Raw genomic sequence first — 13532 nt, forward strand, 5'->3', positions numbered from 1 at the left:
ATAGAAGGTGATCACAGAGGTAAAAAGTATATTAATATAACCCTGTTGATTATGCAAAAATGGGAATGGGTAATAATGGGTAATAAAGGGATTATCTATCTTTTTAAACAATACAAATTCAAGAGTAGACTGTCCCTTTAAAAAACACAAAGCCCGCTAAGTCGAACTGAAAAATAACGCAGGGGACAAGTAAACTCGATATACGAAGCCTGGATAAAGCTCAGCTAAATAGGAGAATGCGTGCTAAACCTGATGTGTGTGTACCACACATCAGGTTTAGCACTGATGTGTGGAAAAACCCAGACAAGCGCAATTCCAAGGGCTCATGAGTGCTATCCCGATGCACGGTAATACATTCAAACAAATATATAACTGAAGTTGTCCACATAAGGCTATAGAATGTCATATATATAAAAATATGATTTTTACCAACAGACTGTCATCTAAAAGTAAACCAGTAGAAAGCCAGACCAGTACTGAAACATATCAGCAGAGTTAATGGAATAGGAGTATATTGTAGATCCATAGACTGAGGCAAAAGACAAGTCCTTGCCACCATTTATGGAAGATCTGTGACAAATTTTCCCATAAGGTGAAAAAAAGAGCACTAACCATACACCATATACAGCCCTCTGACAAACACTGTACTCTAAGGGGAAAACGGGCTTCAACATAGACTAAAAACCCTCTCACGATTCATACGCACTTCTTAATTCTTCACCTTCCTCCAGCGGAGGCAAAGACAAGACTGAGGTACCTGTGAGGTGGGAGGGGTTTTATAGAGCTCTTAGAGTTTGGGAATCTTTGCCTCCTCCTAGTAGTAGGGAAGTGTAATTCCCAGGAGTAATGGATAGTGAACTCTCACCACCTGTATGAAAGAAAATATGCTTAAGACTTTCAAAAAGTGTGCTTTCATATGCATGGCAGCCGTTGCTAACGTTTAATATATCTTTAACAGGTAGAGTAGACACCTTGTAATTGTGTTGCAATAGAATAACATGCCAGCCAAGTCTAAACATTTTAAAACAAACAAATTAACATCATTTTTACAGCATTTGTTTTATAATAGCCAAATTCCATCCTCCACTTTCCTTGTTTGGAGAAGCCAATATGGGCTTGATTCTGCAGGCAATGCTAATCACAATCATAATGTTAGTATAGAGAGCATTGTTTTGCAGTTGCTATCATTTAAATTTTTCAGAGCTAATTGACATGAAAACCATATAATTTTAAAGAATTACAAAGAATGTGTGTTCCAACATCAGATAAGTTTTTTTATGCAAGCAAAGCATTACCTACTTCAGATGATAAGAATCTTTCAAAATATTGGTCAAATGCATCCTATAATAGACTGCCCTAAGATTAAAAAAGGTTTATTGTCACTTATTTATGGTATTTTACAATCTTCAGTAGAGGAGGAAATAATTAGAGAATATAACAGCAAGTGGAATAGGTTTGACGACCATTTTAGTGATGATCTTAAAATCCAAAAAAGTTTTGTAATTATTAAATCAGTGACTAGGGCAGCTAAATTTAGAGAATCACAATTTAGGCTGGTCAATTTAGATTATATTACCCCCAGGAGAGCATTAAAGTGGAATATTTAAATGGAAAACACCTGCAAAAAATGCAGGAGTAGGACCCCAATATTGTACATTTGGTATTCCTATGCCCCAATATTTAATCTCATTAGTCTTGGGGAAATGGATAAGGTTCTCAGAAGGTCAATGGACAATCATTCTTACAAGATCACTTATTTTTAACAAGTGGATTAGTAGAGAAATTCCTTAGATTGGCGCAGTTAAACATCGATTGGCAAGTCAGGCCATCCTGGAGGCCCATGATACTAAATTTTACAAAACAAATGGGATAAATGATTATAAAAAAGTTTGGGAGGAATTTATCGTTTATATGGGGAATAACTTTTGCATCAAAATAAACCAGATCATTCCATTAGTGGATCAGGAAGATGTGAGCTAATTAAGTCATTAGGGGCTGTCCCTTTTTCCCACCCCCTCCACTTTTGTTTTAGTTTTTTGTTTTTAAATTGTTTTGTTGTTTTTTTGTTTGTCTTTTAAGTTGACTGTAGTGTGGGTTCTCTGTAATGGCTTAATGTTGACCCAAGACAGCGGTTAGTCTAAACATATTGGTGTTATACAGAAGTAAGAGTATATCCTCCTGCCTTGTTAAGTATGTATAGAGCCTCACTTTTAATGGTTCTGGCATTGTATAACTCTCTTTTAACAATAAATAAATAAATAAATAAATAAAAACATGAAAAGGGGGCAAAATAAATAATGAACGTATAATGCAATGTTTTTTTCTAGGCATAACTAAACATTATATTAAAATCTCATGTTGTTTACTGTGCCTTTAAGTCTAACAACTGATATTTATGCCTTGGGAGATATTTCAAAGCGGTGACAATTTACTGTATCATTTCTGCATTTGAACCAGGTTAGTAAAGTCAAGACTATAGGACCTAATGGATGTCTGCCCTACCTATTTGTTCCCAACCATCTAAACCTTTTTTTGTTAAAAAAAAATGTAAAAAAAAAACAGAATTTATGTTTACCTGATAAATTACTTTCTCCAACGGTGTGTCCGGTCCACGGCGTCATCCTTACTTGTGGGATATTCTCTTCCCCAACAGGAAATGGCAAAGAGCCCAGCAAAGCTGGTCACATGATCCCTCCTAGGCTCCGCCTACCCCAGTCATTCGACCGACGTTAAGGAGGAATATTTGCATAGGAGAAACCATATGTTACCGTGGTGACTGTAGTTAAAGAAAATAAATTATCAGACCTGATTAAAAAAACCAGGGCGGGCCGTGGACCGGACACACCGTTGGAGAAAGTAATTTATCAGGTAAACATAAATTCTGTTTTCTCCAACATAGGTGTGTCCGGTCCACGGCGTCATCCTTACTTGTGGGAACCAATACCAAAGCTTTAGGACACGGATGAAGGGAGGGAGCAAATCAGGTCACCTAAATGGAAGGCACCACGGCTTGCAAAACCTTTCTCCCAAAAATAGCCTCAGAAGAAGCAAAAGTATCAAATTTGTAAAATTTAGAAAAAGTGTGCAGTGAAGACCAAGTCGCTGCCTTACATATCTGATCAACAGAAGCCTCGTTCTTGAAGGCCCATGTGGAAGCCACAGCCCTAGTGGAGTGAGCTGTGATTCTTTCAGGAGGCTGCCGTCCGGCAGTCTCATAAGCCAATCGGATAATGCTTTTAATCCAGAAGGAGAGAGAGGTAGAAGTTGCTTTTTGACCTCTCCGTTTACCAGAATAAACAACAAACAAAGACAAAGTTTGTCTGAAATCCTTAGTAGCTGCTAAGTAAAATTTGAGAGCACGAACTACATCCAAGTTGTGCAACAAACGTTCCTTCTTTGAAACTGGATTAGGACACAAAGAAGGCACAACTATCTCCTGGTTAATGTTTTTGTTAGAAACAACTTTTGGAAGAAAACCAGGTTTAGTACGCAAAACCACCTTATCTGCATGGAACACCAGATAAGGAGAAGAACACTGCAGAGCAGATAATTCTGAAACTCTTCTAGCAGAAGAAATTGCAACCAAAAACAAAACTTTCCAAGATAATAACTTAATATCAACGGAATGTAAGGGTTCAAACGGAACCCCCTGAAGAACTGAAAGAACTAGGTTGAGACTCCAAGGAGGAGTCAAAATTTTGTAAACAGGCTTGATTCTAACCAGAGCCTGAACAAAGGCTAGAACATCTGGCACAGCTGCCAGCTTTTTGTGAAGTAACACAGACAAGGCAGAAATCTGTCCCATCAAGGAACTTGCAGATAATCCTTTTTCCAATCCTTCTCGAAGGAAGGATAGACTCTTAGGAATCTTAACCTTGTCCCAAGGGAATCCTGCAGATTCACACCAACAGATATACCAAATTATGTGGTAATTTTTCTGGTTACAGGCTTTCAGGCCTGAACAAGAGTATTAATAACAGAATCTGAGAACCCTCGCTTTGATAAGATCAAGCGTTCAATCTCCAAGCAGTCAGCTGGAGTGGGTCGAACGGACCTAGAACAAGAAGGTCTCTCAAAGGTAGCTTCCATGGTGGAGCCGATGACATATTCACCAGATCTGCATACCAAGTCCTGCGTGGCCACGCAGGAGCTATCAAAATCACCGACGCCCTCTCCTGATTGATCCTGGCTACCAGCCTGGGGATGAGAGGAAACGGCGGGAACACATAAGCTAGTTTGAAGGTCCAAGGTGCTACTAGTGCATCCACTAGAGCCGCCTTGGGATCCCTGGATCTATACCCGTAGTAAGGAACTCTGAAGTTCTGACGAGAGGCCATCAGATCCATGTCTGGAATGCCCCACGGTTGAGTGACTTGGGCAAAGATTTCCGGATGGAGTTCCCACTCCCCCGGATGCAATGTCTGACGACTCAGAAAATCCGCTTCCCAATTTTCCACTCCTGGGATGTGGATAGCAGACAGGTGGCAGGAGTGAGACTCCGCCCATAGAATGATTTTGGTCACTTCTTCCATCGCTAGGGAACTCCTTGTTCCCCCCTGATGGTTGATGTATGAACTTGGCCCTCGCTAGCTGAGGCCAAGCTTTGAGAGCATTGAATATCGCTCTCAGTTCCAGAATATTTATCGGTAGAAGAGATTCTACCCGAGACCAAAGACCCTGAGCTTTCAGGGATCCCCAGACCGCGCCCCAGCCCATCAGACTGGCGTCGGTCGTGACAATGACCCACTCTGGTCTGCGGAAGGTCATCCCTTGTGACAGGTTGTCCAGGGACAGCCACCAACGGAATGAGTCTCTGGTCCTCTGATTTACTTGTATCTTCGGAGACAAGTCTGAATAGTCCCCATTCCACTGACTGAGCATGAACAGTTGTAATGGTCTTAGATGAATGCGCACAAAAGGAACTATGTCCATTGCCGCTACCATCAAACCTATCACTTCCATGCACTGCGCTATGGAAGGAAGAGGAACGGAATGAAGTATCCGACAAGAGTCTAGAAGTTTTGTTTTTCTGGCCTCTGTCAGAAAAATCCTCATTTCTAAGGAGTCTATTATAGTTCCCAAGAAGGGAACCCTCGTTGACGGAGATAGAGAACTCTTTTCCACGTTCACTTTCCATCCGTGAGATCTGAGAAAGGCCAGGACAATGTCCGTGTGAGCCTTTACTTGAGGAAGGGACGACGCTCGAATCAGAATGTCGTCCAAGTAAGGTACTACAGCAATGCCCCTTGGTCTTAGCACCGCCAGAAGGGACCCTAGTACCTATGAGAAAATCCTAGGAGCAGTGGCTAATCCGAAAGAAAATGCCACGAACTGGAAATGCTTGTCCAGGAATGCAAACCTTAGGAACCGATGATGTTCCTTGTGGATAGGAATATGTAGATACGCATCCTTGAAATCCACCTTGGTCATGAATTGACCTTCCTGGATGGAAGGAAGAAGTGTTCGAATGGTTTCCATCTTGAACGATGGAACCTTGAGAAACTTGTTCAAGATCTTGAGATCTAAGATTGGTCTGAACGTTCCCTCTTTTTTGGGAACTATGAACAGATTGGAGTAGAACCCCATCCCTTGTTCTCCTAATGGAACAGGATGAATCACTCCCATTTTTAGCAGGTCTTCTACCCAATGTAAGAATGCCTGTCTTCTTATGTGGTCTGAAGACAACTGAGACCTGTGGAACCTCCCCCTTGGAGGAAGCCCCTTGAACTCCAGAGAATAACCTTGGGAGACTATTTCTAGCGCCCAAGGATCCAGAACATCTCTTTCCCAAGCCTGAGCGAAGAGAGAGAGTCTGCCCCCCACCAGATCCGGTCCCGGATCGGGGGCCCGCATTTCATGCTGTCTTGGTAGCAGTGGCAGGTTTCCTGGCCTGCTTTCCTTTGCTCCAGCCTTGCATAGGTCTCCAGGCTGGATTGGCTTGAGAAGTATTACCTTCCTGCTTAGAGGACGTAGCCCTTGGGGCTGATCCGTTTCTGCGAAAGGGACGAAACTTAGGTTTATTTTTGGTCTTGAAAAGACCTATCCTGAGGAAGGGCGTGGCCCTTGCCCCCAGTGATATCAGAGATAATCTCCTTCAAGTCAGGGCCAAAGAGTGTTTTCCCCTTGAAAGGAATGTCAAGCAATTTGTTCTTGGAAGACGCATCCGCTGCCCAAGATTTTAACCAAAGCGCTCTGCGCCACAATAACAAACCCACAATTTTTTCGCCGCTAACCTAGCCAATTGCAAGGTGGCGTCTAGGGTGAAAGAATTAGCCAATTTAAGAGCACGAATTCTGTCCATAATCTCCTCATAAGAAGAAGAATTACTAATAATCGCCTTTCCTAGCTCATCAAACTAGAAACACGCGGCTGCAGTGACAGGGACAATGCATGCAATTGGTTGTAGAAGGGAACCTTGCTGAACAAACATCTTTAGCAGACCTTCTAATTTTTTATCCATAGGATCTTGGAAAGCACAACTATCTTCTATGGGTATAGTGGTGCGCTTGTGTAGAGTAGAAACCGCCCCCTCGACCTTGGGGACTGTCTGCCATCAGTCCTTTCTGGGGTCGACTATAGGAAAACAATTTTATAAATATGGGGGGAGGTACTAAAGGTATACCGGGCCTGTCCCATTCTTTACTAACAATGTACGCCACCCGCTTGGATATAGGAAAAGCTTCGGGGGGCCCCGGGGCCTCTAAGAACTTTTCCATTTTACATAGTGGTTCTGGAATGACCAGATAATCACAATCATCCAAATTGGATAACACCTCCCTAAGCAGAGCGCGGAGATGTTCCAACTTAAATTTAAAAGTAATCACATCAGGTTCAGCTTGTTGAGAAATGTTTCCTGAATCTGAAATTTCTCCCTCAGACAAAACCTCCCTGGCCCCCTCAGACTGGTGTAGGGGCCCTTCAGAAACCATATCATCAGCGTTCTCATGCTCTACAGAATTTTCTAAAACAGAGCAGTCGCGCTTTCGCTGATAAGTGGGCATATTGGCTAAAATGTTTTTGATAGAATTATCCATTACAGCCGTTAAATGTTGCATAGTAAGGAGTATTGTACTAGGGGCCTCCTGTATGGGCAAGACTGGTGTAGACGAAGGAGGGGATGATGCAGTACCATGCTTACTCCCCTCACTTGAGGAATCATCTTGGGCATCATTTTTACTAAATTTTTTTATGACATAAAATACATATAGTTAAATGAGAAGGAACCTTGGTTTCCCCACAGTCAGAACACAATCTATCTGGTAGTTCAGACATGTTAAACAGGCATAAACTTGATAACAAAGCACAAAAAACGTTTTAAAATAAAACCGTTACTGTCACTTTAAATTTTAAACTAAACACACTTTATTATTGCAATTGCGAAAAAGTATGAAGGAATTGTTCAAAATTCACCAAAATTTCACCACAGTGTCTTAAAGCCTTAAAAGTATTGCACACCAAATTTGGAAGCTTTAACCCTTAAAATAACGGAACCGGAGCCGTTTTTATATTTAACCCCTTTACAGTCCCTGGAATCTGCTTTGCTGAGACCCAACCAAGCCCAAAGGGGAATACGATACCAAATGATGCCTTCAGAAAGACTTTTCTATGTATCAGAGCTCCACACACATGCAGCTGCATGCCATGCTGTCCTCAAAAACAAGTGCGCCATACCGGCGCGAAAATGAGGCTCTGACTATGATTAGGGAAAGCCCCTAAAGAATAAGGTGTCTAAAACAGTGCCTGCCGATATAATCATATCAAAATACCCAGAATAAATGATTCCTCAAGGCTAAATATGTGTTAATAATGAATCGATTTAGCCCAGAAAAAGTCTACAGTCTTAATAAGCCCTTGTGAAGCCCTTATTTACTATCTTAATAAACATGGCTTACCGGATCCCATAGGGAAAATGACAGCTTCCAGCATTACATCGTCTTGTTAGAATGTGTCATACCTCAAGCAGTAAGAGACTGCACACTGTTCCCCCAACTGAAGTTAATTGCTCTCAACAGTCCTGTGTGGAACAGCCATGGATTTTAGTTACGGTGCTAAAATCATTTTCCTCATACAAACAGAAATCTTCATCTCTTTTCTGTTTCTGAGTAAATAGTACATACCAGCACTATTTTAAAATAACAAACTCTTGATTGAATAATAAAAACTACAGTTAAACACTAAAAAACTCTAAGCCATCTCCGTGGAGATGTTGCCTGTACAACGGCAAAGAGAATGACTGGGGTAGGCGGAGCCTAGGAGGGATCATGTGACCAGCTTTGCTGGGCTCTTTGCCATTTCCTGTTGGGGAAGAGAATATCCCACAAGTAAGGATGACGCCGTGGACCGGACACACCTATGTTGGAGAAACAAGCATCTTGTATGAAGCCTTTGCAGCACAAAACACAAGTCACATGGGTTCTCAGTAACTTCTTATCTGGGCAACATTTTCATAAAAGGTTTGCAAGCAGAGATGACAATATGTTATGTCTGTATGTGAAGTTAATCTGATTTATAGGTAAGTATTAAACAGTTTTTTATACATACTATACATATATCAGAGTCTGATTAATTATTGAAACTGTGAGCCACAGCTTCCAGATTTTCATATATGGTTCTTATGTTTTCAGATTATTTGATACAATAACCCTGTCTGATCATAGGAACAAGCCAAAGAATTGAAAAGACAGCTAAGTGTAGTATAACTTTACAATACCTGGGGGTTCAATATAAAAACACACTTTCAAACGATTCAACCACAATTTTACAGCCGCTATTATGGTAATGTCACCCCCCTGTGCAACAATGTCACTGTTGCTGATCTAAAATCAGTCATCAATAAAGGGGACTGGGGTAACTTTTAAGGTATTTAGGGGGCAACTCATTGCTTCCTATAGCCCAAAATCCTTTTTAAAACCATGTGGCATATGACAATATATCTACCCCAACATTATGATATTTCGGCAACCATAAAATTGTGGTTATCACAATACTTTTTCAACAATAACAAAACTTATGCTTACCTGATAAAAAAATTTCTTCCTTGACACGGTGAGTCCACGGATCATAAATTACTGTTGGGAATATCACTCCTGACCAGCAGGAGGAGGCAAAGAGCACCACAGCTCTTTAGTATATAAGTATCACTTCCCTTCCCACAACCCCCAGTCATTTGACTGAAGCAAAAGGAGAGAAAGGAAATAACACAAGGTGCAGAGGTGCCTGAGGTTTATAAAAAAAAAAAAAACGTCTGTAAACAGGGAGGGCCAAGAACTCACCGTGTCAAGAAATAAATAAATTTATCAGGTAAGCATAAATTTTGGTTTCTTTCTTAAGACATGGTGAGTCCACGGATCATCAATTATTGTTGGGAATCAATACCCAAGGACACAGATGATAAGGGAGGGGAAGACGGGCAACGTAAACAGAAGGCACCACTGCCTGCAGATGCTTTCTCCCAAAAGAAGCCTCAGTTGAGGCAAAAGTATCAAATTTATAGAATTTAGAAAAAGTGTACAATGAAGACCAAGTCACAGCCTTACAATTCTGTTCTACAGAGGCCTCATTCTTGAAGGCCTAAGAAGAAGACACCGTCCTAGTGGAATGAGCTGTATTCTCTCAGGAGGCTGCCCTCCTTCTTGCACCTAAGACAAACAGAATGACTGGGGGTTGTGGGAATGGAGGTGATACTTAACAGCTTTTCTGTGGTGCTCTTTGCCTCCTCCTGCTGGCCAGGAGTGATATTCCCAACAGTAATTGATGATCCGTGGACTCACTGTGTCTTAAGAAAGAAACTTTGTTTTTTGTAACTCTATAATATTGACTATGCATAAACTGTGAACAGTTTTTGGGTGTAACAAAGACTTAAAATATAAAGCACATTTGACAGGTGTACAGATCGGTTTTGATTTTTACACAAGCTTCCATCTAATACCATTTTTAGCAGTTCTTATTAAATATGACCTTTTAATCAATAGCTTTAACAGTTGACAAAAAATAACTTATACATGTAAAAACACCCACACACTACAAAACATCTGCAAGAAGCCGAAAAACATGTTCTGCCAGACGGAGCTTTCTGCAATTTCCATGTTCAGACTTCATTTCATAAGGCAAATATTGACGAAGACAAAGGTCAATAAAACCCACCAAAAGAAATAAATCAGGACATTTACTAAAACAGAAGCAGACTAACAACTTCTAGTGCATCTGCTTTGTAATGCTAATTTACCAAAATGCAAGAGAAATAAAGACTTGAATAGAACATTTTGTACAAATAAAGACAGCCAGAATCAGATCAAAGTTAGAGAGAAAAAAGTTTTTTAGCTGAAAAATAGACTAAATGCTGGATGGTCCAAACTTCTGAGCACCGAGCTAACAAGAGCATTGAGGACTCGAGTTTCATGGCAGAGAATAAAACTACAATGCTAAATGATTTTGTAGCTTTCTGAAAATGTGAAGAACCCAATCGTGGTCTTCAGCAACAAAAACACTTGGTTTTTTTTTCTTATTAGATTCTTTTAGACTTGCTAGTTTTAGACTCTAGACAATTACATGTGATGGCCGTATGTTTGTAATAGATAAATGATAAATAGATATTAGTCTAATTGGGTGCACTTTAGTCTTCTCAGGGAAGTTGGATAAATATAATAAACACAAAAATAAACCAGGTTTTAACTTGTTTACTTAAAACTGTTTTGGGAACACTATAGTTTCCCTTCCTCGGCCTAATAAAGTTCCTGAAATGTCACAGTAAATGAGTTAACAGGATCAGACCTAAAACTCTAAGAGGTGTGGTATTCAGCGCTGAGTAAACAGTTTATAAAGTGCCAAGTTAAAAGTATTATAGCCCTTTAAAGCAGGGATTTACATAAAAATCACAGAGCCATAAGGTAAAATATTCTTCCACTTTTCCTCCAACCTAAAACATTTTTACTTAATAAATACAAATATATATACTGCATTGTAACACAAACTTTAGACACATGCATGATACAGATAACAGTAATATTAGTTATCTTCTTAGTAACTAATCACTTTGTTTACAGTTATTTATAATACTCAGCACTACCACCTAGTAAACATTTATGATTTTAATGTAACATTATTGGCTTACATAAAACTTTATAAAAGACACGCAGATGTTTTTTTTTAATCTGAGTTGGGAAAAATTTACTATATAGACTATGTTACTGTACCTCCATTAAAGTCTTTAGCTGGTGTTTACATCCATTCAGATCTTCGGCTAAATTCACATTTTTTATTTGAAGATCATTCAATTTATTTCTTAATGGGTGAACGACTTCATAAAATCGAATCTGAAATGGCAAGAAACATGGTTCAATTTTAATTACAACATGGCAGCTTCCATTGAACATGTTAGATCATATTAGATCATTTTCTTTTTGCAGTTTATGTCCCTTTAAAATAATATATATATATATATATATATATATATACACACACACACACACACATACATACACACACTGTATATATATATATACAGATTTCTTTACACTCATTTGTTTGTGTGCAACATATGATGAGTATTATAAAATGTTAAAAAATTGTAAGAGGATTATTATATGAGCCTCCAGGATTACAACACTCACATGCATTACTGACTTGTTTTCATGCATAATTTACACATTACTTTAAGTCTTATCAGTTGTGACACACACATCTATAAGACTTATTGCTCAGTCACTAGATTTACCTTTGCTCCACCTATTTGTGTACACAATACTTTTCCAGATATCAAAATGTTCTGGTAAAACAGCTGTTAACAAATGTGAATAATATTGCAGATATTCATGTAACCACTTTTTAATTAACAGGAAATATTCCTTGTTTACTCCCTTATATACAAACAATATATTAAGTTATAAGGTAATGTGGATAATACTCCAGTCCAGTTATAAAAGTGGGAATACAACTTAGATTACTTAGAGCTCAATTACAAAGTTATCTACAAACCACAATAACTTTTAATAGGGCCCGTGGTGAAGGAAGGGATAATGTAACAAACCAATATATTAGATCACTGCCCAGTTTCAGGGTTCTTATACAAAACATTTAATTTAAACTGCCCTGAAAACAGCCCTGACATATGTATTTTTCATATGTGTCCCATTTTAAAGCGGCAATATGGTCACCCTACTCATAATGTTTTGTTATTTCTGCATAAAAATAACATTCTTAAATGGGGCCTAAATAAAAGTCTGCCTCTTTGGCTACTATGCTTTATATTTATTTGCCAAGCCCTATCATTAACAGACGCAGTAACTTTGTAGTGGCTAGTTGTAACTAAATGGCTCCATGCTGCCCTCACAAGCTTTCCCTGCAGTTCCCTTGTATCTACTGTTCCATAAAACACCTGTATGATCAAGCAGTTCCATCTCTCCTACAAACACAGAGGTTACCCTGTGGGAGGTCATGTGTACTATGCAATTCATTTGAGGACACAAGAGCCTTTTAAGTGATACTGGTTGCCTGTTTCCTTTATAAGATCATTACTATAAAACTCATCATCGTGACAACATTCTGACACACAGATTCTTCATACGCATGTCAGACTGTGGACAACACAGAACATATTTATTTTTACTTCTTGTGAGAGCTTCTCAATATATTCTGACGATTTAACAATCCCAGAGTTTTTTGTTTTCATTGTTTTTGGATAACAAGTTTGATAGTTTAAAGGGACATGAAACCCATTTTTTTATTTCATGATACAGATAGAGCATGTGATTTTAAACAACTTTTCAATTACTTTAAGTATCTAACTTCTTTTGTTCTCCTTGTATCCTTTGTTGAAAAGGATACATAGGAAGTCTAAGGAGCTGCTGATTGGTGGCTGAAGATATATGCCTCATGTTACTGACTCACCCAATGCGTTCATTTAACTCTCAGTAGTGCAATGATACTTCTTCAACAAAGGACTCCAAGAGAATGAAGCAAATGAGATAATAGAAGTAAATTAGAAAGTTGCTTAAATTTGTATTCTCCATCTGAATCATGTAAGAAAATGTGGGTTTATATCCCTTTAAATATTATTATTAGTTATTTGTAGAGCTCCAACAGATTCCAAAGCGCTAATAAAGGAACATGTGAGGTTTCATCACACCCCTTTAAAAAGAAACCACCTGATAAAGAGCAACCACTTTCTTAAGCTACTAATAAATATGCACTACGTAGGTGTTGTATAGCATTAAAAAACAATGATTGAATTTGCAAACTTTAGGGAAAAGGAAGTTAAACTGTGCTGGTATACAGCATCACATTATAAGAACCTAAGGAGATAATACAAGCTTCCCGGGTTATATATTCTTTTTTATCCATCTACCCTAATGAAACCATACAAATTAGAAATAGCATAAAAATATGGTTACACAAGGCAGAAAATTAGCACAACAAAAACATTTTTACAAGTTATATGTTGCGTAAGTGTTTTTGCTTTAAAACAATGTGATGCAGTTAGTGCTATAGTATTCACACCAAGAAAGGTGTTTGTAAATTCATTATTATAACAACAG

At 38.9% G+C, this 13532-nt stretch overlaps 1 protein-coding gene across 1 annotated transcript in view; it reads right to left on the reverse strand.

Moving 5' to 3' along the window:
- The window catches only part of PIBF1 (progesterone immunomodulatory binding factor 1), a 608261-nt gene that overhangs the window by 539549 nt on the left and 55180 nt on the right, over positions 1 to 13532 (reverse strand). Inside the window, exon 5 of the mRNA XM_053707928.1 lies at positions 11193 to 11312. Coding sequence (XP_053563903.1) covers positions 11193 to 11312 — 120 coding nt within the window. The remainder of the gene's footprint in view (positions 1 to 11192; positions 11313 to 13532) is intronic.

This window comes from Bombina bombina, chromosome 3, assembly GCF_027579735.1.
Source record: "Bombina bombina isolate aBomBom1 chromosome 3, aBomBom1.pri, whole genome shotgun sequence".
NCBI classification, from domain to species: domain Eukaryota; kingdom Metazoa; phylum Chordata; class Amphibia; order Anura; family Bombinatoridae; genus Bombina; species Bombina bombina.